Raw genomic sequence first — 27,682 nt, 5'->3', positions numbered from 1 at the left:
GCCAAGCAGGTTTTGATTTTGTAGAAGGGGATTTGAGGAATGCTGATAGGATACTGTGGCTGGACAGAAGGGGTCAGTTAAAACAACGTCCAACGCTGAGCAGCAAAAGGGAAACAGATGTCGGCAAGGTATGCCATCCAATAAAAACTCCTGATTACACAAATGGAAAAAAATTCCTACCTCCATGGGAACTTCGGGCCAAACCCTGTGTTTTCTTGGCCTAAGGAAAGCTTGGGAAAAGAATACTTCTCATGTTTAAGACTATATAAAGTTTCTCGTACAAATTTAAGCGCTGGAGTGACGCAGAGTGTTAGTCGTGCAGATATAATGGACCTTTGATGATGCTTTGGAGTGGTGAATATTTACATTCTCGAGCTTGAAGTCAAACGTTGGATAATTAACTTGTTGAATACATCTCAAGATGGCTAACAGGCCTTTAGGAAACGTCTACAGGATTGTATTGTACCACCACAAAAACACCATTTTCTTTGGCAAGTCATGTGACGTCTCAACCCCCCATTGGTTTGTGTCATTGTGGCGAAGTCAGTTTACCAGGCTGTGTGAAAGAGGTGAGACAAAACCAAACACTTTTGTAGTCTATAGGCATCCCTTTTTTTTTGAGACAGAAAGCAGCTTTGAACACAAGTTCTTATCACCTAGCCTTTTTGAAAGAGTGCAATGCAAAGATTGTGGGTACAATCCCCAAGGAGCACATATAAATGCACTGCTAGCATAAATGTGATGTGCTTTCATATTGTCCAGAAAATGTTCGTAAGTTACGCCAAAGTACAGTGATTGTACTAGCTAATAAATCCGTGGTACTTTGTACATCACAGTTATGAAATTCATGTACTATTGTATGTTTGAAGTATTCCAAGTCGCTTCACAAAATGCCATGATGGTACTATGGTACATTTTTGTAAGACCCAACTCCTTATGGCCGGTCTTCATCATGAAATCTCGTGTAGCCATCCAACCTTTCCAGAGGGTTGGAGAAACATCAGTAAAAGTCAATTTTGGACCCTTGAGGCATTTCTGCGTTTGGAGTCGAAAGAAAAAGCACCGTTGCGGTTTCGGCCCGACGTCTGCGTTTGTTGGCATTCCTTCAGATTGTCAGCACCTTTGCTGTCTGAGGTGTGAAAACCCATCACAATAGCTTCAGTTTCCTCCAATTCCCATCCTTCCCCTCAGGTGTCAGGTCATGTGGTTCCAACACTTAACACCTTAATCCATCTACACCGTTGTCTTATGTTAAGAATGCAATGGCAGGGCTCGAAATTGCGACCATTTTGGTCGCATATGCGACCGAAATTTAATCTGTGCGACCTTAAAATATATTTGGGAGCATTTGTGCGACTGCCCATTTTGTTGTGACGCGAGTTGATTGTGATCCTGCGTGCTGGCGCTGTCCCAGGTCAGTGTTCTCTCCAACGATACATAACCAATCAAATTTCACCATTAAGTTCTTGCGTTTAATGAAGACCGCAGATTGGCTAATATGAGCGTCAGTCATTCCTTGTTGCCGTGAAGTGCGGAAATGTGAAAAGAAGAAAGCGTCGCGAGCATGATGAGAGCGAGCCGATTACAGCCAAGGTTATTACTGTATTTTTTGACAACGATCCGGATTCAAATATAACTCCACCACCGGAAAATACGAGTTGACGTTAAACCTTTCAGAGAGCTGGCTTAAAGATTTCGAGTGTCTCCGCTATGAAAATGTAACTTACTGTGTTTACTTTAAATCCTGTAAAACGGCGTTAATGGCGGAATCAAAACATTTAAAGCGCCAGACGTACCTTGCTTAAACATGGCGAAAGTGCCAAAAACACAAGACGTGTCATGACAAATGTGTTTATTATTGATGGAGACACCGACCTGTCTGTCAGTGTGTTTGATGGTGTATGTGCGCATGCGCTGGTGAATGGACATTCGACAAACATCCTTGTTGTGGTCCATGTTGCTGTGGAATACGACAATGCTGATGGTATGTTTTTGTTGTATTTTTTAAAACATTGCCTATTTAGTAGTAAAAGCATCCTGGTAATGCAGTTATCAATACCAATATATATTAGCCTTCTATATTAGGGTCACTTTTGTAATGTCACAATTAATCAGTGTTTTACGTGTTTGCTAGATTTTCTATGTAATCTTAATCATGTTACCTGTAATTGTTAAATTATTATTGCTGCTATACTATTTCAAACGCATCTGGGTATTAGTTTAGGAATTTATGCAGCAAAAAATAAAATAGAAGACCAACTTTTAAATGCTGGCCATAGGACGTGTAAAGCCCGGTGGTGGTGTTTTATTTTTAATAAAATAAATCGATTAACATTTACATTGTAATTAATTTTTGGATGGATGCGCCTACATTTTTGCTGGTGCTCCTAACTCTTTAAAGTTGGGAGCACCAGTGCTACCAAATAAATAAGTTAATTTTGAGCCCTGAATGGTCGCGCAACTACTATCATATTAGTACTACTTTTTCATATTAGTATTATGTGAAATAGCATACTGTAGGAAAACGTTTAGGGGGTGTGTACACAAAGGCGTTTACGCCTGCGGTCGGCGTAAGCTTTCAATTGTTTCCGATAGAAGCGCCGCGTTTTCCAAAAACGGCAGCAGCTTGCGAGTTTTGTCAATTTTTCAGCACCCAGAGTTGACAAATTTTCCAACTTATGGCAAAACACTTGGTTCGTCAATGTCCCTTTCCCATCCAATCACTGTTGAGGAGGGGCGGGACAAATATCACAACAAGCGACTGGCGCATCATTCAACGACCAGTGTTGGGGAAAGTTACTTTTAAAAGTAATGCAATACAATATAAAGTTACTCCCCAAAAAAGTAACTAATTGCATTACTTAGTTACTTTTTATGGAAAGTAATGCTTACGTTACTTTTGTGTTACTTATTCTTGCTTGGCTGAGGTTTGATCTCTTTCAGGCCTTACAGGTGTTTTTTATGATCGCAAAAATGTCAAGCTCTGGCCTGCCATCTCCTTTTCTGACTCAAACTGTTCCCGCTCAGGCGCACAGAGTGCGTAATTATATGCTAATATGTTCAGTTAAATTTAGTACATTATTTTATTTTAAAATTGAATTAATTAAACCGAAAAGTAACTCGCAATACTTTTTTAAAAGTAACTAAAATATTAATGTGTACATTTATAAAGTAATGCGTTACTTTACTCGTTACTTCAGAAAAGTAATATTATTACGTAATGCCTGTTACTTGTAATGCGTTACCCCCAACACTGTCAACGACTGATTAAAAAAGAAGTATTATAGCAACCAAAGCACTTAGCTAAAGAAATGCTGGCAAGCGCCCACAGTTGGGGTTCGCCTGGCATTTTCACAAGCGTTTAAACGTTTTGTGTACACGCCCCCTTAGTGTCATGTGACCTTATTACGTTGCATGTTTAATTTCAGGAAGTGGTGTCTGGTTTTCATAGAGGAAGTAAATATTGTAATTGTATACTTTGAATTGGGTATTTTACTGCATGCTCTGCATTATATACTCTACTGTAAGTATGCATAGTGTGGTTATACAATTTTGATCAAAGCCCCCTTAGGGGCCGTCTTACCAAACCTCCTACAATATTCCAAAAGTTTCCCAGAAAAGGTGTGGATTTAAAATAACACGCCTATATTTTTCTTTCGTCGTCTTCATACTTTACAGAGGGTCACCCACTTCTTGAGCCGTAGGAGGCGCAGGCCTGACTTACAAAAATAAATCAGGTGGATACCCCTCCCTGGCAGTCGCTGGCAACCGCCCCAATCCCACGGAACCCCCCCCCCCCCACTCCAGTCCTCACAGGAAGGACTTGGGGTTGGGAAAGAGTGCGCACAGGAAGTCTTTGTTCGGCGAGCTACTTTACTTGGGAACAATATGCTGCATTAATACGCCTGTCACTCAATCCTGACCTGCTTGTTTGAGCGTTTATAATCTCATTTATCATTGAGAGAGAAGACGTGATAGAGTTAACCGTCACGGGTTTCTTTCAGCAAACAAAGACATCTGGCTGCAGGCGCTTTTAAAATAGTTTAACAAACACGCAGAGGCTTTCTACATTTCTTCGTTTCTAATTGCGCAGGTATAGGGTGACACAAACTCCCAACGGCTTTTGCAACATTAAAAGCGTGGATGCTTTCCAGGAATGACTTCACGAGGACTTTTGTGCAGATTCAGCCCGATCTCACGAGAATTTGTACATATTTTAGGCATTGGCTAATTCGTATGAATTCGTACGATTAACTTAATTGTGCAAAAACATACGATTATCATGAAAAAAAATCGTCAAATGCGCAAAGACAAATGATGCAAAAAATTTCAAATGTGGTTGTACAAATTGATATAATTTAGCCACCTAGTAAAATACGTACAAATTGCGTACAGATAGCATTGGCACATTACGCGTCTTCACATTTTTTTATTATATTGGTTAATCGATTATATGATTACTTGCATTTATAATTTATATTTTGCATTGTTTTCACTGCTATCTGTCATTTGTAACAAGCCAGTTTTACCCATTTTTTTTCTCGATCCACCAAACCGAGAATAGTGAGTGTTGGCAAAATACGGCCAGTGTTTGTACCCAGTCTCTTATTGATCATCTGCAGGGATTCGAAAAAGGACAGTGGGTTTGATGTTGTTGCACTTTTTATTTTTTGCTGGCTTTCAGCTTGTTCAAAATATATTTGATTAGGTCGGCAGCATTTACTGCAACTGACACCCATTCACCAAACGTGAAAAATGCGAAGGCATCTATTTAGAGAAAGTGTGCTTTGAGAAGTTGTAATGTCGGGACGCCTTCCAGAAACGGTAATTGCAACCTTTTCAGAAACGAACCCGATTCCCAGCAACCGACTCGCTTTCAAACTCTTGTCTGTCACTTACTTCATCTCCTTCTCTCTCTCTCTCTCTCTCTCTCTCTTTCTTTCTTTCTGAATTCTGGCTCCCTTCCCTATATCAGTTTGCTGTGTTTTCCTCCCTGTAACGCAACCCTTGCGACCGGAGTCTTATTTTGTCACGTTCACTCATTCAGATATAATGTACTTGGCTGGGATCAGAATTATTGTGTAGACTTTCTGCAATGAAAACACGGTCCTCATTCTGAACAGAGAGATTCAAAGTCATGCTCAAACTTGCGTACTCTGTAATGACTTAAAATAGCTACTCTTCTGGCAGTTACATATTTGGTTGGTTTTTTCCACAATTGGGAAATCCTAGCTGGTTTGGATTAGAATACTGCAATTATGGCAGTTCAAATATCTGAGCATTTGTAGATCTGTCCAATGGTGCATGTGGTGTACAGCTGTTTGGCAAGTGTAAACCGATCCAGGCAGATTTGCTCGTTTGTTTCCTGTTTTTGGCTGTTAATCCCAATTGATTGATCTGACCACCTACGATCTGACAGGTGTCGATATAGATCGACAAAGATTTTTTATAGCAACTTAATGTGGAGTTATTGTATCAGTTTAATTTATCACAATAGTTACTTAAAGGAAAACACCATCGTTTTTCAATTTTTTACTATGTTCTTACTTCAACTTAGACGAATTAATCTTTTTTTTCAATGCGTGCAGTTAATCTTTGTACAGCGCCTCGTAAATGTGTTAGCATTTAGCCTTGCACCATTCATTCCTATGGCTACAAACAGGGATGAATTTAGAAGCCACCAAACGCTTCCATGTTTTCCCTATTTTCCCAGTAAGTATGATGGCACAAAATAAAACTTGTGTTTGGAGCCATAGGAATGAATGGGGCTAGGCTAAATGCTAACACATTCACGAAGCGTTGTACAAAGATTAAAAGTGCACTCTTTGAAAAAAGATAGGTATGTATTAATTAATCTAAGTTGAGATAAGAACATAGTAAAATATGCAAAAACGGTGGTGTTTTCCTTTAACTATCTTATGAATAAATCTAATAATATTTTATTTTACTTCATTTTTTAAGTATTACTAAAATCATTATATAAAGTCATTATGCATTTATTTTTAGTGCCTTATAAATTATACAGTTAGGGCTGCACAATTATGACAAAAAAATTGTAATTGTAGAGTATTCGCCTTTGTATTGTAATTGCGATTATTGATGATTAATAGATTTTACAGTGAAGATTTTTATGTTTCATAGCTTTCTGTGAAACAGCTTGCATTGTAAATTTTAAACATTCAAAAGTAAATAATATAATGTAAAAAACAAATAATTATGGGAATTATGTTGTTAGTAAAACATCCAAAACGAATAGCTGAAGTTTTTTTTATTTCTTTTGGAAATTTTAAAATTGTCAAAATTGCTACTGTAATTGAGTCTTTTGGCGATTATGTAATAGTTTCATCTGTAATTGTAATCCCGATTTTTTTTTTTAATCAATCGTGCAGCCCTATATGCAGTTATACGTAAATGTTTACGTAAAAGTTTTACATTTACAGTTTAACACTCGTAAAAAATTCATAAGTAGCACAGGTACATTTGTAGCAATAGCCAAAAATACATTTGTATGTGTCAAAATTATCGTGTGTTTTTTATAGCCAAAAATCATTAGGGTATCAAGTAAAATATCATGTTCCATGAAGATATTTTGTACATTTCCTACCACAAATATATAAAAAATTATTTGTATCATGTGTTGCTTAGGACTTTGGACAAATTCAAAGGCGATTTTTTCCCCCCAATATTTAGTATATTGTTTTTATTATTATTATTTCAATATTAAACATTTTTGAAAATTAAAAAAATCTAATAAAAAATATTTTTTAAAAATTATATATTTTTTCCCAATAATTTGCACCCTTTAGATTCCAGATTTTCAAATAGTTGTATCTTGGCCAAATATTGTCCTATCCTAACAAACCATAAATAAATGAAAAGCATATTATTCCCCCTTTTGAGTGGTCTTGTGGTCCATTTTTAGGCTATAAATTTGAGAGAAACTAGATCAGGAAGTGTATTTCTGTATTGCTGAATTTGCTTTTCCATGTATGTCCGGCTTTTCACCAAATGCCCCATTTTGTCGGCAGGTAATCAATATCGACGGCACTAATCGGATAACCATCCTGGAGGACAAACTACCTCACATCTTCGGTTTCACGCTGTTGGGAGAGCATATCTACTGGACGGACTGGCAGCGGAGGAGCATCGAAAGAGTTCACATTGCCAACGGCACCCGTGAGGTCATCGTTGAACAGCTTCCTGACCTCATGGGCCTTAAAGCCACGAAAGTTACGGAGACCTTCGGTAAGATTTCCCGCTATCATACCAATTCAGATCTATTACTCTTAACTTGATAAACGATAAAAACAAAAATGCATCTCCGCTTATGTCATCAGGTACTAACGGCTGCGCGGAGTACAACGGCGGCTGCAGTCACCTGTGTTTCCACCGACCGCAGGGTCTCAGCTGCGCCTGTCCCATGGGTCTCGAGCTGCTGAGCGATCTGCGCACATGCGTGGTTCCAGAGGCCTTCCTGCTCTTCACCAACCGCGCAGACATCCGAAGCATCTCGCTGGGCACTAACAGCAACGATGTCCCCATCCCTCTCACTGGGGTCAAAGAAGCATCTGCGCTGGACTTTGATGTTTTGGAGAACAGGATTTACTGGACCGATATTAGCACCAAGGTGATTCTCGTGATCTTGAATTTTCTAGGCCAAGCTGGTCTAGCTAGGAAACCAGCAAAGCCATGTTGTTGCATAGTTTAATATTTGATTTTTACCTCTGGAATGGATGATGATAAAGCATCCGTCTGATCCTAACCCAAAACACCTGCGACCCAGAGATCTCTGATGTTTAACGTCAAACGAAAGATTCCACTGTCTTCAATCGAAGCGAATAAATGCAGTAAATTTAAGTGTTATTCATCTCAAGAGCTCTTAAGCAGCATGTGGTCAAGCCATTTTTTTTTTTTTTAGATATTGCAACAGTAACATTTGTATGGTTTTAAAGTGCTATTATCTTCCCTCATAAAACAATAAATATGGTCATGGTAAAAGATATTTGGACACGTTGAGAGAAATATTTGCCAATGCCAAATCGAGTTTCTGCGTCATGCACACATCAATCTCATAACATTATTTGTGCAATAGTAATTGTAGTGTGAATGGATTTATGCAGCCAACATCATTTATTTTTCTTCTCGCAGACCATCAGCAGAGCCTTCATAAATGGCAGTTCTATCGAACCTGTGATCGAGTTTGGCCTGGACTATCCTGAGGGCATGGCTGTAGATTGGATGGGTCGAAACCTCTACTGGGCTGACACGGGTACCAATCGGATTGAGGTGGCTCGCTTAGACGGCCAGTACCGACAGGTGCTGGTCTGCAAGGACCTGGACAACCCACGTTCTCTTGCTCTGGATCCAGCCAATGGGTACATTTCCCCTACTTCAAAACTAAAAATTTAGTTTAACTGTGATTGTAATCTTTATCAAATGACTTCTGGGTCCAGATTTGCAGAGAGAGCAAAGACTAATAATATTTTTTTTATGAAAGTGCAATAATCCTTTAAGTTGATCCAACTTTTCACTTTTTAAAGTGCAGTGTGGTAAGAAATAGTTTTCCGTATTTTTTTTATTTATATGCAGGTGTGGCAAAAAAGTTAATTTTAGCACTTTTAATGCCATTTTTAGCCCTTTGCATGCCATTTTTAGCCCAATGTCCTCACTGGATCTTTTTTCATGCTTTGATAAGCCATAGCCTCTGGATGTGTGCTACATAACAGTTACCGCTAGTTTTAATATCTAATAGATACAAAGCCATAACATACCAATACTCAGACACACTCATCGCTATCACAGTGTTTCTGCAGGGCATTGAGTTGTATGTGTGGCAGAAAGCAAGTGGCAACATGCCACGAGCCCTAAGTGTGGCTGAAAGAAGTGAAGTCATGTCCTCCAGCGCCCATCAGGCATTCCTGCGGCTTATGAGGCACGACTCTCTCTATTAGCCAACACATTCTTCGGCATTGTTTCTTCTCACCTTCACAGATAAAGGTGTTGACTCGGTTGACTTTTAGCCCGGTGGTGTAAATGATTGAGTTGAGGGATTGGATAGACACACGTTTGTCAATGCTTGCTTTACCCGATAAGGGGGAGAAATAACATCTATATTGTTTCGTGCAGACAGGAAGTAGACCAGAAGACTTTCTTTTGCTTCTGTCTGTGATGGGTACTTGATACAAAGTGACTTACTGTCGATCTAACCGGTCATACCAGGTCTTACTTGCTGTAACTATATTTAAACCTAATTTGTTTGTTTCATTACATTGTGCCTTATTCATCAGTTCGGCTAGTTTTGTTGTATACGGGGTCAGGTAATCTTGTGTAAATGATTTGGGTTTGCAGGTACATGTACTGGACTGAATGGGGAGGTCGACCCAGGATCGCCCGTGCTCACATGGATGGCAGTAACATCGTGACATTGGTGGATAAAGTGGGGAGAGCCAACGGCCTCACCATCGACTACATCGACCAGCGGCTGTACTGGACAGACCTGGATACTTGCATGATCGAGTCTACAAACATGCAAGGTAACAAACTAGTTTTCCTAGCATACCTCTCTGCTTTGTACTTTAATATTAAACATCTGCTTTATTCGTTCTCAGGTTTGCAAAGGGAAATTGTGGCGGACGATCTTCCTCATCCTTTCGGTTTGACCCAGTACCGTGACTACATCTACTGGACGGACTGGAAGCTACGCAGCATCGAGCGAGCAGACAAGCGCAGTGGGTTGAACCGCACGGTGGTGCAGAGCCACCTGGAGTATGTCATGGACATCCTGGTGTTTCACTCCTCTAGACAAGATGGCACCAACGAGTGTTCCCAAAACAACGGGAACTGCGCTCAGCTCTGCCTAGCGTCGCCCTCGGGGGCCCAGTGTCGTTGTGCTTCACACTACACACTTGAGGCGAATGGACGCAACTGCAGCTGTAAGTTTTGTCGTATGATGGTGCTAATTAGCATAGTATGTTGCCATATAAGGGCATTCCTGAGAACTATACGTGCCCAACAGTTTCCATATAAATGCTTTGCCCACAACCTTATCTTTTGCAATTTCTTCTTATTTTATGCTCTCTAAAATACACTTATTTAAAAGCAGGTGCAGAAAGATTTTTCGAAAACCTTATATGCATGGACGTTTGTGTTACTGTGCGTTCACACCAGATGCGAATGAAGCGAATAAATTAAGCTATTCGCGTGGAGTTGGTTGGGTGAACATTTTGAGTTAACTTGCGTCATTTGCGCATGAAATTATCGTCATTTGCACGTGAAATTCTCATCATTCACTATTTTATGCTCACTAAAATACGCTCTCATTTGAAAGCAGTTTTTTCGAAAATACTTTTTCGAAACATTAAATGCATGAATGAGTATGACAAAATGCGAATGAAGTGAATAAATCAAACTATTCGCGTGCAGTTGGATGAGTGAACATTTTGGGTTAACTCGTGTCATTTGCGTGTGATATTCTCATAATTTGCGCGAGAAATTCTCGTCATTCGCCTATGAAATTCTCGTCATTCGTGCGTGAAAGATTTTTAGTAGACAGTTTCTCGCCATTTGCGCGTGAAATTCTCGCCATTTGCATGTGAAATTCTCGTCATTCGTGCGTGAAAGATTTTTAGTAGACAGTTTCTTGCCATTTGTCCATGAAATTCTCTCCATTCGCGTGTGAAATTCTCTCCATTCACGTGTGAAATTCTCTCCATTCGCGTGTGAAATTCTCTCCATTCGCGTGTGAAATTCTCTCCATTCGCGCGTGAAATTCTCTCCATTCGCGCGTGAAATTCTCTCCATTTGCTCGGGAAATTCTCTCCATTCGCGCGTGAAATTCTCTCCATTCGCGCGTGAAATTCTCTCCATTCGCGCGTGAAATTCTCGCCATTCGCCTATAAAATTCTCTCCATTCGCGCGTGAAAGATTTTTAGTAGACAGTTTCTCACCATTTGCGCGTGAAATTCTCTCCATTCGCGCGTGAAATTCTCTCCATTCGCGCGTGAAATTCTCTCCATTCGCGCGTGAAATTCTCTCCATTCGCGCGTGAAATTCTCTCCATTCGCGCGTGAAATTCTCTCCATTCGCGCGTGAAATTCTCTCCATTCGCGCGTGAAATTCTCTCCATTCGCGCGTGAAATTCTCTCCATTCGCGCGTGAAATTCTCTCCATTCGCGCGTGAAATTATCTCCATTCGCTCGGGAAATTATCTCCATTCGCGCAGGAAATTCTCATCATTTGCGCTTGAAATTCTCGCCATTCGCCTATGAAATTCTCGTCATTTGTGCTTGAAAGATTTTTAGTAGACAGTTTCTCTCCATTCGCGCGTGAAATTCTCTCCATTCACGCGTGAAATTCTCTCCATATTCCGACTGATGATTTTTCCTCCGTTGATTCGTATTTCTGCCTCAGCTTGCTATGTTGTAATCACGTCCCTACTAGAGCAAGCTTCTGATTGTTTGACGCATCGTGAATATCCGCCAACATTCAAATTTTTCAAATTACGCATTATGTGCGTCTAACCCCGGATACCTATCGCGTCTTTGCATTGACACAACATGTAAATCACTCGTTCTTAATACTTCATTCGCATTTGGTGTGAACGCACTATTAGCAAATGGGACTCGCTCATTTCATTAAATAAAACAAAGTGTTCATACTAGCATGCAGTTTATAAATCTTCTGCTGCTAGGGCCTCTCAGTCATAAAGTTCAACTGGTTCTCCAGACATAAAAATGAGTCAAAGCGTTAAGGATGTAGTTGGCAGATGGACACTCCTTTAGAAAACAATGGCTTCATGCCATGCAAAACTCAGGCATATGCATTTAATTCCTTATAAGTTTAGAAATAACAGAACTTGATTCAAAGAGCGAGCCAGTAAGAATGTTTGCCGGGAAACTTTGGCCAAACGTTTTTGGCAACACTGTTGCAATCCCACATTCTGTCCACATTCTTCCGTGGCCTTCAGGGAAAGTCTGATTGCTCTGAGCTTGATGATTGCATTAAAAGTTAGTCATTACCTTCATCATGTCATAAGAGACACCAACCTATGTACTCACAATTCGGTCACTCGTCTTGCTTTGCTCTACAGCGCCCTCTAGCTTTCTGCTCTTCAGCCAAAAGAGCTCCATCAGTCGCATGGTCCTGGGAGAACAAAGTCCGGACATGATTCTGCCCATCCACGTTATGAAGAACCTGCGTGCCATCAGCTTCGACCCCCTGGAACGATTTGTCTATTGGGTGGATGGACGCCAGAACATCCGGAAGTCTCGAGACGACGGCAATCAGGTAACACACTGACATAGGGAATCTTACCTGTTACCAATACCATAACCACCACACACCAGTATGTTTTCCATTGGGTTTTAGCATTTGGTACTCTCCAATCTTGCTGCACACACACCTGGCTTGATCTAATGGCAAAATTATAATTTTATTTACAATTTCTTCAGGAGTCTACTGTAATGACCCCAAATAGCCTCCACCCGAAACAACCTCACGACCTGAGTCTGGACCCTTACAGCCGCACTGTCTACTGGACATGCGAGACCACCAACACCATCAACATCCATCGCATGGACGGACATGTCGTCGGTGAGGTCCTGAAAGACGACGTGGAGAAACCACGAGCTATTGTGGTGAATGCTGAGAAAGGGTAAGGAGCGTATAGTATATGGAGTTTTCGATAGCAATGAAAGGTTGTTTGTGTGGCTCACAATAAATATGAACGTGTTGTTCAACGAACAAGATTTAGATCTAGTTTGTCCCATTTTAAATTCACAATATGACACATTTCAGAGAGCATTATTGTTTTATTAAAGTGGAGATTTCTTACCAGATTTTGGTTAAAGATAAGGATGACAAACAAGACACAATAGCCACAGAAACCTGTATTTAGAAAGAAACTTAACATCTTAAAAACATCTCACTTCGAAAATGCATGTTTTTTTATTACAACCAACATTTGATTTCATTTTCTTAGTCCAGAAAGGGTTTCAGATTTAGTTATCCAGCTTTGGTTTGGCCCCGTTCCATAAACATAGCAGCACCTTATCAAGTGTCCATTGATATATGGTGGACTTGAAATTACGGTGCAGAACTGGATTCCCTAATGACGGGGCACTACGCCATTGCTTTCGTTTGTTGGAAAACTGTAATTCCAGCCAGGCAGATATGTGGAACAGATGGCCCGCTGCGGTCTCCGAACTGCCGTGACACCTAGTGGGTCGACCGTGCGCAGGCGTTGGCTGCCTGCACTGTAATTGTGTGTCCCATTGTTAGTGCGATTGTCAACTGTGTTTTTTTTCTATTTGCGTCTTACCATCGAAAACTCCTTGGGTTGAGGCAGAGGGATCCTCGGCTACTATAGAGCAAAAATAGCTTTACAGCATGAAAACAGATGCGTAATGTCGGTGTGCTTCAAATTTTGCCATTTTATAGTGTTTATAGTTTTACTTTTTATCCCTAAGTAGATCGTATTGTTTTAACAATGTTTCACTGGAATCACACTTTAAAAAGTAAAAGTTGGATTAACTTAAAAATTACTTCAATTGTAGTTTTTTTTTAAAGGGGAACTCTCATGACAATCTGACTTTTTCCATGTTAAAGAAAATAAGTCTAGTTTTTAGACCAAAAATATCAAATTTAAGTGATTTTGTGCATAAAACAAGCAAAAAATCTGCCAATGGGGTAAGCAATTTTTTCCTTGATTTTTTTCCTTGAATTTAGTGTTTAAGAAAAATGTTCAAGATTTTTTGCTTACCCCAGTGGCAGATTTTTTGCTTACAAGTTTTATGCACAAAATCACTTAAATTTTATATTTTTTGGTCTAAAAACTAGACTTATTTTCTTGGGTCGTTTTGCTCATCAAGAAAAAGCATCTTAATTTAAGAATTTTTAGATATTTTTACTGAAAACAAGACAAAAATAGTAAGAAAGTCATTTTTGGCAGTGTGCACTGCAAAAAGTGATTGTCAAGAAAAAATGTCTTAGTATTTTTGTCTTGTTTTCAGTAAAAATATCTAAAAAAAATTCTTTAATTAAGATGCTTTTTCTCGATTAAAACGACCCAAGAAAATAAGTCTAGTTTTTAGACCAAAAATATCAAATTTAGGAGATTTTGTGCATAAAACATCTTAATTTAAGAATTTTTTAGATATTTTTACTGAAAACAAGACAAAAATACTAAGAATTTTTTTCTTGAAAATAATTTTTTGCAGTGTACATTTTTAAAAAGTCTTGCAATGTGTCCTCTTTAATTGGAGAAAGCTTAATTTTTTTTAAGGTTTTTCCCATTGAAGTATGTTTTTTAACGTTTTTCAGTTAAAGTGAGAAAATTTAAGCTGATAAAAACCTTAAATATTTTAAGTGTTACCGATTATAGTGCAGCCATTTTTTTGCCTCATTTGTTATCGTTCATTTAATGTTTTTAAGCATTGCATTCATCTTATCCATCCCTAAATTCATCTTATCCATCTTTCTATATTAAAGATGTCGATATAATCAACATGTTTTACTTTTCTGGCAAATAAGTTTTATCTGCTTGGTCTAAAAAGCCTAAAGAGAAGTTGTTTCATGCTTTTTTTATTTTGGACTTCGACGCCTGCTTTTGATTAGGTGTGCGTGATCTGTTCTGGGTTTTGCTTTAGCGCTGCTGTCCAAGATCTTGTGCAAGCCCTTCGCCAACAGCATCGGCATTATGTTTACCTCGCATATAAGCTGTTTAACGGATCTGGATCCAAAACTCTGTTGAAACTGGATCAAAAGATTGATGTTCTTTTAAATCAGATTTAATATATTTGTTGTTTGTGCCCGGTGATCAAACGTTTTCAGTTGGTAAAGATCAAAACAATATCTTCAAAGCATCCAGCATAAGGTTTTGTTTAACTTCGCAGGTATGCAAAATGATGCATACTGTATAGTGAAGTCAGATGCTGAATGCATAACACATCGGCTGTTTTAATCCATCGGCCAAACCATTACGTCACCATTTTCGTATACGTATAAACTGTAGATATAATGTATATATCTTTTATAAGCAGAAGCTGTGTTGCTTTTAAAGTGACCTGCTCTGGTGCTGTAATATTTCATCAAATTTTTGACGACTCTTATGCGCTGTATTGGCAGAAATGTTGACATCTCCGTACTTTTCTTTGAACTGAAGAAAATTGCTAGCAGATGCAAATAGTAGGTTTCCCAGACAGAAACTGAAAACAGCGAAGCAAACCCACCTTTGAGATTTATCACAAACTCAGCCTGAGACATAACATTAGCTTTTGTGATGCGAAAGATATACAACATTTTCTCACACGCAGTCAAAACAAATGTACGACAACGTCTTTCAAAGTCGAGTGTTTATCCAAACAACCAGATTATGTTTATAATGTAATGCTGTTGTATAACAAATATTCGCGAATTGTAGTTTATGTAAGTTATATTGTGTTTACAAAATCTTTTTTTATTGGATATAGTTAACCCACAAACCATTTTTTCCCTGACAGGTACATGTATTTTACCACGTTACAAGATCGCTCGGCTAAAATCGAAGGCGCGTCTTTGGATGGGACGGAGCGTGAGTCTCTTTTCACGACCGGACTGATCCGGCCCGTAGCCCTGGCTCTGGACAACAAGCTGGGAAAACTGTTTTGGGCGGATGCTGACTTGAAGCGCATTGAAAGCAGTGACCTGTCTGGTAAGTACTAGTTTTTGCATTTCTAATAATGTCTGGTTGTACTTTATATAGGCTTAAGATTTTCTTATTAATTAAATCACATTAGTAAGTTATTTCAGTTGTGCAAGACTAAAGTCCTAATGGAGAAAGACAGATACACAACATATTTATGATCAACAATTAAGCGGTACGCTAACTTCGTTTTTTAAGCGCAAATTGCGCAAATTTTTTTTTTATTGGATTACAATCGTTCACGTCTATATATTTCTAACATACTTATTCATAACTCAGTTCATTTCAATATCCGTTAATGCACTTTCTTGGGGTTGTTTGAGTTTCTTCCTCACACAAAATGGTTTGGCTGACGTCTTTTACTTTATTGTTGTCAATGGGCTGCCAGGCAGCAAAGCCTCTCCAGACGCTAAGCTCTGATGTTTGATGTCGGCTTGAGACAGATCATCGCACCTAAAGCTCCGACTAATCTCCTTACACAACAACGTCCCCCTCTGCAGCCGAACATAAGATTTATGATGGGTAACCTGAATGTTCGGACAGAATTATGACTCTGCGTTTGGTTCTCAGGAGCCAATCGGATCGTTCTCCAGGACTCCAATATCCTGCAGCCCGTGGGTGTGACGGTCTTGGGCGATCACCTTTACTGGATCGACAAACAACAGCAGATGATCGAACGCGTCGACAAGCTGACCGGCGAGAAGCGAACCCGAATTCAGGGCCGGATCCAGTACCTGACCGGCATTCATGCAGTCGAGTACATGGAGCCAGAGGAGTTTGGTAAATTGACCTCAACTTCTGTTTGGCAGTTTTTAAAAAATCGCAGCTTTTTTACTTAAAGGATTTGTCAATTAAAAAAAAAAAACTGATAATTTACTCATCACCACTTCATCCAAAATGTTGATGTCTTTTTTTTGTTCAGTCGAGAAGAAATTGTTTTTTGAGGAAAACCTTCCAGGATTTTTCTCACTTTAATGGACCCCAACACGTAACAGTTTTAATGCAGTTTAAAATTGCAGTTTCAAAGGACTCTTAATGATCCCAAACGAGGCATAAGGGTCTTTTCTAGCAAAACGATTGTCATTTTTAACAAGAAAAATAAAAAAATGCACTTTTAAACCACAACTTCTCGTCTATCTCCGGTCCTGTGACACGCCGGCAATGTCATCACGTCAAGGATGACGTATGCGAAACTACGCCCCAGTGTTTACAAGTGTGGAGAAAGAGGACCGTTCTGACGTTGTTGTATGTCGAACGATAGTAATTAATGTCTTTGTGTCAGTTTATTGTTTAAATGGTCAACAAATGTGCGTTTCATATATGTAACACGTGAACTTTCCACGGCATTACACAATTATGTGAGGTCGAGCTGGTGCTTCACAGAACCGGAAATAGACGAGAAGTTGTGGTTTAGAAGTGCATATTTTTTGTTTTTCTTATCAAAAATGACAATCGTTTCGCTAGATAAGACCCTTATGCCTCGTTTGGGATCGTCCTTTGAAACTCTTTTAAAACTGCAATTTTAAACTGCATTAAAACTGTTAAGTATTGGGTCCATTAAAGTCCACTAAAATGAGAAAAATCCTGCAATGTTTTCCTCAAAAAACATAATTTCTTCTGGACTGAACAAAGAAAGACATCAACATTTTGGATAAAATTGTGGTGAGTAAATTATCTGGATTTTTTTTTTAAGAAAATTGACTAATTCTTTTACCATTATAATCAGTGTAAGATTATTCATAGACATTAAGAGAACTAATTTTTATAGTTAAATGTTTTAGGAAAGTCAATTTATTTGTTTTCATGAGGTTTATTATTCTTTTTTACGAGATTGTCTTCAACATTTGGGACAGTTTTCCTGAATGCTGATTGGTCAACAGCTTCAAATCAATATTACAATTTCCCTGCCCATCTCATTTACAGCATCCCACCCGTGTTCCCGTGACAACGGAGGCTGCTCTCACATCTGTATCGCTAAAGGAGATGGGACGCCACGCTGCTCGTGTCCCATGCACCTGGTCCTCCTGCAAAATCTACTTAGCTGTGGAGGTACATGATGTCACACATACACATGTATATCTGTGCCTAAAACATTTCCCAGATAGGTTTTAGATTAATTCAGAAATATACTAGTGCTGGGCAAAGATTAATCGCATACAAAATAAAAGTCATCGTTGGCATAATATATGAGTGTGTGCTGGGTGTAATTATTATGTATATTTAACCACACACACATACATATATTCATATTCATTTCAGAAATGTTTTATTTTGATATAATTTTAATTTATTTATATATCATATAGAATATATAAAAATATATATGCACATGTAAATGTTTCTTTAATACATATGAATGTGTGTATGTATTTATATATACATAATAATTACACAAAGCACACACTCGTATATTATGCCAAAAATCACTTTTATTTTTTATGCGATTAATTGCAAATAATCTTTGCCAGTACTAAAATATACCTTAGCTATATTAGGACTTTTAAGTCGTTTTTACAAACAAATCTTCCAAAAAAACAATACTGGTGTGCATCTTAAGACAAAACAATGATATATGTTAAGAAATGTCAGTCCAAGATTTTTTTTTATTAAGGCAGCTCAAACATGCATTTTAGTCTGGGACTAGGATAATCCTCCTCAAATGTTTGGCATGTGCAAATCATTCAATGACATATTTACCCACAACCCCTTTCAGAACCTCCTACATGCTCTAGTGATCAGTTCACTTGTGCCACCGGTGAGATCGACTGCATCCCCATGGCGTGGCGCTGCGATGGCATTGCCGAATGCGCGGACCACAGCGACGAAATGAACTGCCCTATGTGCTCCGAGCTCCAGTTCCAGTGTGACAAAGGCCAGTGTGTGGATGCTCAACTGCGGTGCAACGGAGAACCTGACTGCGCCGACGGTTCGGATGAGCAGGATTGCGACAGTACGTCAGGATTTTAATTTCCTAGATATTATATTGAAAAACAAGCACCCACTTGTACTGTATGTGGTTTCCCGCAACGATATTCACAAGCAGAAATGCGTTACATAAGTTTATATATAACTAATTTGCATTCTGATATCTATTTTGTTTTTTTCCCCATCAGCCATTTGTATGCCCAATCAGTTCCGCTGTGGCAACAATCAGTGTATTCTGAAGAAACAACAATGTGACTCTTACCCAGACTGCGCAGACAACTCTGATGAGCTTTTCTGTGGTACGTTTACCATACATTAAACCATACCAGAAGTTAATTTGATCAACTAGACATTATCCGAACCCACCAATTCATTACATCATCTAACACCTTTGTACGTTTGACAGATTTCACATCCACCCCCAACGATCCCCCTCGCCACAGCAGTACCATCGGGCCCGTCATCGGCATCATCCTCTCTGTGTTCGTGATGGGAGGCATGTGTTTTGTGTGTCAGAGGGTCGTGTGTCGCCACTACAAGGGTCCCAACGGTGGCTTTCCACATGAGTACATCAGTGGGACCCCACACGTACCCCTCAACTTCATAGCGCCTACAAACTCACAGCACGCCACTTTTACAGGTAAATACACATGTGATGTTGATGAGTGCTGTGAGGAAGGTGCAGGTGCTTAATCCCTCTCTGTTTGGCAGGTATCTCCTGTGGGAAGTCCATGATGAGTTCAGTGAGTCTCATGGGCAGTAGCAGTAGCGGGGCGCCACTTTACGACAGGAACCATGTGACGGGAGCTTCGTCCAGTAGCTCATCCAGCACCAAAGGAGCATTTTACCCGCAGGTACTGCAGTGTTTCTTGGTTTATTGATTTTAGGGCAATGTGTGATTGCATTGGTTTAGATTCATTGTGATATTATCTGGTTCAGCGTGGTTAATGATGCATATTGTTTTATTTATTTATTCTGTGTGTAGATTCTCAACCCTCCTCCGTCGCCAGCGACAGATCGCTCGCTTTACAATGCAGAAGTATTTTATTCCTCCAACAGCCCTTCCACAACCAGGTCTTACAGGTGAGTTTATGATTCATATAGATATATGATGGATAGAGAGAGAGAGAGAGAGAGACAGTAAGATGAAAGATGAAAGATGGATGGATGGATGGATGGATGGATGGATGGATGGATGGATGGATGGATGATTGAATTACCAGTTCATGATTCATGATGGACGGATGGATGGATTAAGAGAGATAGACAGACCGACATAAACCAGGTCTTACCAGTTTATGATTCATGTAACGAATATATGTATGTACATACATACATACATACATACATACATGGTTGAATGAATGGGTAGATGGATGAAGAGAGACTGATTGATAAATAGATAGACAGACAGGGAGAGCTGTAGAGTTGGATGGATGAATGGAGAGATGGATAGATACTGTAGATAGGAAGTTAATGATTCATTAAGATGATGGACGGATGTATGTAGAGAGATAGAGACATGGAAAGGGAGCCACACTGATGGGTGGATGGATAGATAGTAAGTTTATGATTAACTTAGAGGATGGATGGATGGATGAAGGTAGAGAAAGAAAGAGACAGAGGGAGAGAAAGCTGTAAATATGGATGGATGGAGAGAGAAAAAGAGAGACTATAGTGCTAATGGGATGGATGGATGGATGTATAAACAGACTGACATATGGATGGATAGATAGACAGACATAGGAACAGACAGACAAATAGACAGGCAGATAGATAGATAGATAGACAGACAGACATAGATAGACAAACAGACATATGGATGTATAGATAGACAGACAGATGGATGGATGGCTGGATAAACAGATAAATGGATAGATTGATGGATAGACACAAGCCAGGTATTACCAATTTATGATTCATATAGAGGATGGACGGATGGATGGATGGATGTAGAGAGAGAGAAAGAGAACGAGAACTGGATGGATGGATGGATGGATGGATAGATAGACATATGGAGGATGGATGGATGGCTGGATAAACCGATAAATGGATGGATTGATGGATAGACACAAGCCAGATCTTACCAATTTATGATTCATATAGAGGATGGACAGATGGATGGATGTAGAGAGATAGAGAGAATAAGAAAGAGAAAGAGAACTGTAGAGATGGGGGTGGGTGGGTGGATGAATGGATAGATAGACAGTACATTTATGATTAATATAGAGGATGCATAGACAGATAGATTGATGGATAGACAGATAGATGATAGATAGACAGATGAGGATGGATGGATGGATAGACTCAAGCCAGGTCTTACCGGTTTATGATTCATATAGTGGATGGATGGATGTAGATAGAGAAAGAGAGAGACTATAGGGCTAAAGGGATGGAAGATAGATAGATAGATGGATGGATAAACAGATGAATGGGTGGATTGATGGATAGACACAAGCCAGGTCTTACAAGTTTATGATTCATATAGAGGATGGATGGATGAAGAGAGAGAAAGAGACAGAGATAGATGGCTATAGAGATGGATAGATTGAGAGAGAGAATTGTGGAAGTGGGTGGGTTTGGGTGGATAGATAGATAGACAATAAGTGTATGATTAATATAGAGGATGGATGGATGTAGAGTGAGAAAGAGAGAGACTATAAGGCTTAAGGGATAGATAGATAGATGGATGGATGGATAGATAGATAGATAGATAGATAGACAGACAGATTAACATATGGATGGATAGATAGATGGACATATGGACGGACGGATGGATGGATGGACGAATGGGTGGATGGATAGATGGATAGACATATGGACGGATGGATGGATAAACAGATGGATGGATGGATGGATGGATGGATATAGAGAGAAAGAGAAGTGTAGAGATGGGTGGGTGGGTGGGGGTGGATGAATGGATAGACAGTAAGTTTATGATTAATATAGAGGATGGATGGATGGATGGATGGATGTAGAGAGAGAAAGAGAGAGAGCTGTAGAGATGGGTGTCTGGGTTTATGGATGGATAGACAGTATGTGTATGAATAATATAGAGGATGAATGGATATAGAGAGAAAAAGAGACCAAGGGAGAGAGATGGATGGATGGATGGATGGATGGATGGATGGATGGATGGATGGATGGATGGATGGATGGATGGATGGATGGATGGATGGATGGATAGATAGATGGATAGACAGACAGATAGACAGACAGACAGATAGATAGACTCAGATAGACGAAGGGACAGATAGACAGACAGACAGATAGATAGACAGATAGATAGACAGATAGATAGATAGATAGATAGATAGATAGATAGATAGATAGATAGATAGATAGATAGATAGATAGATAGATAGATAGATAGATAGATAGATAGATAGATAGATAGATAGATAGATAGATAGATAGATAGATAGATAGATAGATAGACAGACAGACAGACAGACAGATGAGGATGGATGGATAGACAGATGATGGATAGACTCAAGCCAGGTCTTACCGGTTTATGATTCATATAGTGGATGGATGGATGTAGATAGAGAAAGAGAGAGACTATAGGGCTAAAGGGATGGATGATAGATAGATGGATGGATAAACAGATGAATGGATGGATTGATGGATAGACACAAGCCAGGTCTTACCAGTTTATGATTCATATAGAGGATGGATGGATGTAGAGAGAGAAAGAGATAGAGATAGCTATAGAGATGGATAGATTGAGAGAGAGAACTGTAGAAGTGGGTGGGTTTGGGGTGGATAGATAGATAGACAATAAGTGTATGATTAATATAGAGGATGGATGGATGTAGAGAGAGAAAGAGAGAGACTATAAGGCTTAAGGGATGGATGGATGGATGGATGGATGGATGGATGGATGGGATGGATGGATAGACAAATAGATGGATGGATAGACAGATAGATGATAGATAGACAGATGAGGATGGATGGAAGGATAGACAGATGATGGATAGACTCAAGCCAGGTCTTACCGGTTTATGATTCATATAGTGGATGGATGGATGTAGATAGAGAAAGAGAGAGAGAGACTATAGGGCTAAAGGGATGGATGATAGATAGATGGATGGATAAACAGATGAATGATGGATTGATGGATAGACACAAGCCAGGTCTTACCAGTTTATGATTCATATAGAGGATGGATGGATGTAGAGAGAGAAAGAGACAGAGATAGCTATAGAGATGGATAGATTGAGAGAGAGAACTGTAGAAGTGGGTGGGTTTGGGGTGGATAGATAGATAGACAATAAGTGTATGATTAATATAGAGGATGGATGGATGTAGAGAGAGAAAGAGAGAGACTATAAGGCTTAAGGAATGGATGGATGGATGGATGGATGGATGGATGGATGGATGGGATGGATAGATAGACACATAGATGAATGGATAGACAGATAGATGATAGACAGATGAGGATGGATGGATGGATAGACAGATGATGGATAGACTCAAGCCAGGTCTTACCAGTTTATGATTCATATAGTGGATGGATGGATGTAGATAGAGAAAGAGAGAGACTGTAGGGCTAAAGGGATGGATGATAGATAGATGGATGGATAAACAGATGAATGGATGGATTGATGGATAGACACAAGCCAGGTCTTACCAGTTTATGATTCATATAGAGGATGGATGGATGAAGAGAGAGAAAGATACAGAGATAGCTATAGAGATGGATAGATTGAGAGAGAGAACTGTAGAAGTGGGTGGGTTTGGGTGGATAGATAGATAGACAATAAGTGTATGATTAATATAGAGGATGGATGGATGTAGAGAGAGAAAGAGGGAGACTATAAGGCTTAAGGAATGGATGGATGGATGGATGGATGGATGGATGGATGGGATGGATGGATAGACAGATAGATGGATGGATAGATAGATAGATGATAGATAGACAGATGAGGATGTATTGATGGATGGATAGACAGATGATGGATAGAATCAATCCAGTTCTTACCGTTTTATGATTCATATATTGGATGAATGGATGTAGATAGAGAAAGAGAGAGACTGTAGGGCTAAAGGGATGGATGATAGATAGATGGATGGATAAACAGATGAATGGATGGATAGACACAAGCCAGGTCTTACCAGTTTATGATTCATATAGAGGATGGATGGATGTAGAGAGAGAAAGAGACAGAGATGGCTATAGAGATGGATAGATTGAGAGAGAGAACTGTAGATAATAAGTGTATGATTAATATAGAGGATGGATGGATGTAGAGAGAGAAAGAGAGAGAGTATAAGGCTTAAGGGGATGGATGGATGGATGGATGGATAGACAGACAGATGGACATATGGATGGCTAGATAGATGGACATATGGATAGATGGACATATGGACGGACGGATGGATCGATGGACGAATGGGTGGATGGATAGATGGATAGACATATGGATGTATGGACGGATGAATGGATAAACAGATGACTGGATGGATGGATATAGAGAGAAAGAGAAGTGTAGAGATGGGTGGGTGGATGAATGGATAGACAGTAAGTTTATGATTAATATAGAGGATGGATGTAGAGAGAGAAAGAGAGCTGTAAAGATGGATGGATGGATAGATAGACTTATGGATGGATGGATAGATAGATGGATGGATGGACAGATAAATGGATGAATGAAGGATTACTGAATGTTTCTGTATATTAATTAACAACAAAAGGAAATCCATCATGTTGCTACAGAAACAATAACCTCAACATATTTTCCTCCGACAGGCCTTATGTGATGCGAGGAGTCGCGCCCCCCACCACCCCCTGCAGCACAGACGTGTGCGACAGCGACTACACCACCAGCCGGTGGAAAAGCAATAAGTACTACATGGACCTTAATTCAGACTCTGACCCCTACCCCCCACCCCCAACGCCACGGAGCCAATACATGTCAGCCGAGGAGAGCTGCCCTCCCTCGCCCTCCACCGAGCGCAGCTACTTTCACCTGTGTCCCCCGCCTCCCTCGCCCTGCACAGACTCATCATGACACCCGGCAAGCAGCCACGCCTTGTAAATAATTTTAAATAGTCGAAACAAAGATTTTATTTTATTCTTTTTTTTTTACACGCTCATTCGAGAAACGTTTCAGCTCTGCGGGGAACACAAGGATATTCGCAAACGGAACATTTCCGGCACCGCTTGGACGATTGAGCCGACGGTTCGTACGCCCCCCAATGAGAGCTCTTCGATATGCGAGTCATCATCTTCAGATTACTGTTTCAGGATGGATTTATCAATGCTTTTTTAAGTTAATAGCAATTAAAATGAGTTAAAATGCTTATAGGTAGTATAAAAACCAAATCATCAAGAAAACGCCAAAATAAGATCCTGCAATGGAGTTGTACATATGTGTAATTAGGTAAATAATAATTTTCTGTAATGTCCGTTCGATTTACGTTCTATGTGAAAATGATACGATTCCAAGCATATGTTTGGTTTATATGTCCTGTTTACCAAAAGTGTGTCTGCTGCTATTGTACATATATCTTTAACTGTAAATAATGAATGAAAACAGCCAGCTAAAACATGTTTATAATGAAACTGACCATAGACCATTATGTAATTGTTATAAATGCCATGCTATTAATCTCTCATAGCAAAGATCTTCAGTTGTGTATAGTCGTATATGAATATACATGTGAAATTATTTTGAAGGAGTGCATGTACTTTATGTTATGCGAGCCAATATTGTGTGTGGTTTAAACTTCTGTCTTAAAGAGGCAGCAACTACCTGGATTTCATCAGATCTCAGACTGAACTCAGCGTTGGTGTCTATTTAAGAAAACTAATAATAATAATAATAATAGTTACAGTAAGCTATGATTAAGGGGTACCATAGCACTATGGTAACAAACTCTGCTTTGTAATTCATCACACATGCAACCTAGAAAAGTGTAGTTTTGTGTTCATCTGTATTTTCCTGTTACATGAACAGTAGATACAAACATGTCATGGAGTACATTTTGATCAAAATGGTCTTGATTATTTTTGCCAAATTAAGCACTTAACTAGATTTAATAGATCAGATCAGCTAAATAATAAAAACATCATCTTTACAGCCATACATGAATTCATGTAACAATGTTTTTAAGCCGTTATTAGATAATCCCACAAGTGAAATCATTCTTAAAATATAACAAAGATGAGTGTAACAGGTAATGCAACTCAGCATTAAGCTATATAACATGTCATTCGATTTGAATGTGACTGAATTGCGTGCGTTTGAATTATATATACTTTGGTTTTGACCTGTATAAATCAAACCATCCACTCACACTGGAGGCTCTTTGCTCTTCAGTGCAACATCAAAGTCTGTGTTTTATGTACAAATGCCGTACAAATGCAAACTTGTGACAATTTTTGTATCAAAAGCATTTTATATAATAAAGGTTCTATTTTAAGAAATATTACTTTTTTGTCTTTTTTGTATCGATTTGAATGTATTCACCTGATCAGAGATCAAAACTTGTATGTTAAAGTCCCCATGAAATCAAAATTCTTATTTTTGTTTTTATTCTGAAAATGTTTCCCTTAAGAATATCTAAACAAGTGTGCTCCACAACACAGACACAATTTGCATTTAAAAGATACAGTCATTCAAAACTTAAAGGATTAGTCCATTTTCTAAAAAAAAAATCTAGATAATTTACTCACTACCATGTCATCCAAAATGTTGATTTCTTTCTTTGTTAAGTCAAGAAGAAATTATGTTTTTTGAGGAAAACATTCCAGGATTTTTCTAATTTTAATGGACTTTAATGGACCCCAACACTTAACAGTTTTAATGCAGTTTAAAGGTGCAGTGTGTAATTTTTAGAAGGATCTCTTGACAGAAATGCTAAATAATATACAAAACTATATTATCAGTGGTGTATAAAGACCTTTCTTAATGAACCGTTATGTGTTTATTACCTTAGAATGAGACCTTTTTATCTACATACAAAAGAGTCCCCTTACATGGAAGTCACCATTTTGTGCCACCATTTTTCTACAGATAGATGCCACTAAAATTTACACACTGCACCTTTAAAATTGCAGTTTCAACTGAGTTTCAAAGGACTCTAAACGATCCCAAACGAGGCATAAGGGTCTAGCGAAACGATTGTCATTTTTTACAAGAAAAATTAAAAATATGCACTTTTAAACCACAATTTCTCATCTATCTCCGGTCCTGTTACGCGTCAGTGCGACCTCGCGTAATTGCGTAATGCCATGGAAAGGTCACATGTTACATATATGAAACACACATTTGCGGACCATTTTTAACAATAAACCGACACAAAGACATTAATTAGTATCATTCAACATACAACAACGTCGGAACGGTTCTCTTTCTCCACACTTGTGAACACTGGGGCATAGTTTTGATACGTCTCCTGTGACCTCTTGACGTGATGACGTATTGCGTGAGGTCACGCTGGCGCCTCACAGGACCGGAGATAGACTCTCGTTGTGGTTTAAAAGTGCATTTTTTTTGTCAAAGATGACAATCGTTTTGCTAGATAAGAACCGAAGAACCGTATGCCTCGTTTGAGATCGTTTAGAGTCCTTTGAAACTGCAATTTTAAACTGCATTAAAACTGTTAAAGCAACACTATGTAGTTTTTTTACCTTTAAATAATGTCTCTAAAATTATTTCAGTGATAGAACAACCTTTAACTGGACAAATTGTACTGTTGCTGCAACCTGAACAGCCTCCTAGCTGCTACAAGCACACTCTGAAAGTGGCGGTGGAGGGTAGAGCACACAGCCCCGGCTCTCCCCCTGCCTGCAGAAGACTGTCTGATACCAGGCACTGTTGCGCTTTTCAACCACATGGGGGAGCTGTAAATCATTTTTACATGGAAACTACATAGTGTGGCTTTAAGTGTTGGGGTCCATTAAAGTCCATTAAAATGAGAAAAATCCTGGAATGTTTTCCTAAAAAAACATAATTTCTTCTCGACTGAACAACATCAACATTTTGGATGACATGGTAGTGAGTAAATTATCTGGATTTTTTTTAAGACATTTGACTAATCCTTTAACAGTCTGTCACTTCTACAAATTCT

General features: G+C 39.1%; 1 protein-coding gene across 1 annotated transcript in view; it reads left to right on the top strand.

Moving 5' to 3' along the window:
- The window catches only part of lrp5 (low density lipoprotein receptor-related protein 5), a 75,420-nt gene extending 49,379 nt beyond the window's left edge, over window positions 1-26,041 (top strand). Inside the window, exons 9-24 of the mRNA XM_055192036.2 lie at window positions 7,029-7,245; window positions 7,338-7,627; window positions 8,149-8,375; window positions 9,349-9,533; window positions 9,609-9,932; window positions 12,089-12,285; window positions 12,450-12,652; window positions 15,498-15,688; window positions 16,250-16,459; window positions 17,603-17,728; window positions 18,393-18,629; window positions 18,793-18,903; window positions 19,011-19,244; window positions 19,316-19,458; window positions 19,590-19,687; window positions 24,357-26,041. Of these exons, the coding sequence (XP_055048011.2) occupies window positions 7,029-7,245; window positions 7,338-7,627; window positions 8,149-8,375; window positions 9,349-9,533; window positions 9,609-9,932; window positions 12,089-12,285; window positions 12,450-12,652; window positions 15,498-15,688; window positions 16,250-16,459; window positions 17,603-17,728; window positions 18,393-18,629; window positions 18,793-18,903; window positions 19,011-19,244; window positions 19,316-19,458; window positions 19,590-19,687; window positions 24,357-24,618 (3,255 nt within the window). The 3' untranslated portion in view covers window positions 24,619-26,041. The remainder of the gene's footprint in view (window positions 1-7,028; window positions 7,246-7,337; window positions 7,628-8,148; window positions 8,376-9,348; window positions 9,534-9,608; window positions 9,933-12,088; window positions 12,286-12,449; window positions 12,653-15,497; window positions 15,689-16,249; window positions 16,460-17,602; window positions 17,729-18,392; window positions 18,630-18,792; window positions 18,904-19,010; window positions 19,245-19,315; window positions 19,459-19,589; window positions 19,688-24,356) is intronic.
- The last annotated feature ends 1,641 nt before the right edge of the window (window positions 26,042-27,682 follow it).

This window comes from Misgurnus anguillicaudatus, chromosome 6, assembly GCF_027580225.2.
Source record: "Misgurnus anguillicaudatus chromosome 6, ASM2758022v2, whole genome shotgun sequence".
Taxonomy (NCBI): Eukaryota; Metazoa; Chordata; class Actinopteri; order Cypriniformes; family Cobitidae; genus Misgurnus; species Misgurnus anguillicaudatus.
The sequence above is the reverse complement of the archived record's forward strand: the minus strand, read 5'-3'. Positions and strand labels throughout refer to the sequence as shown.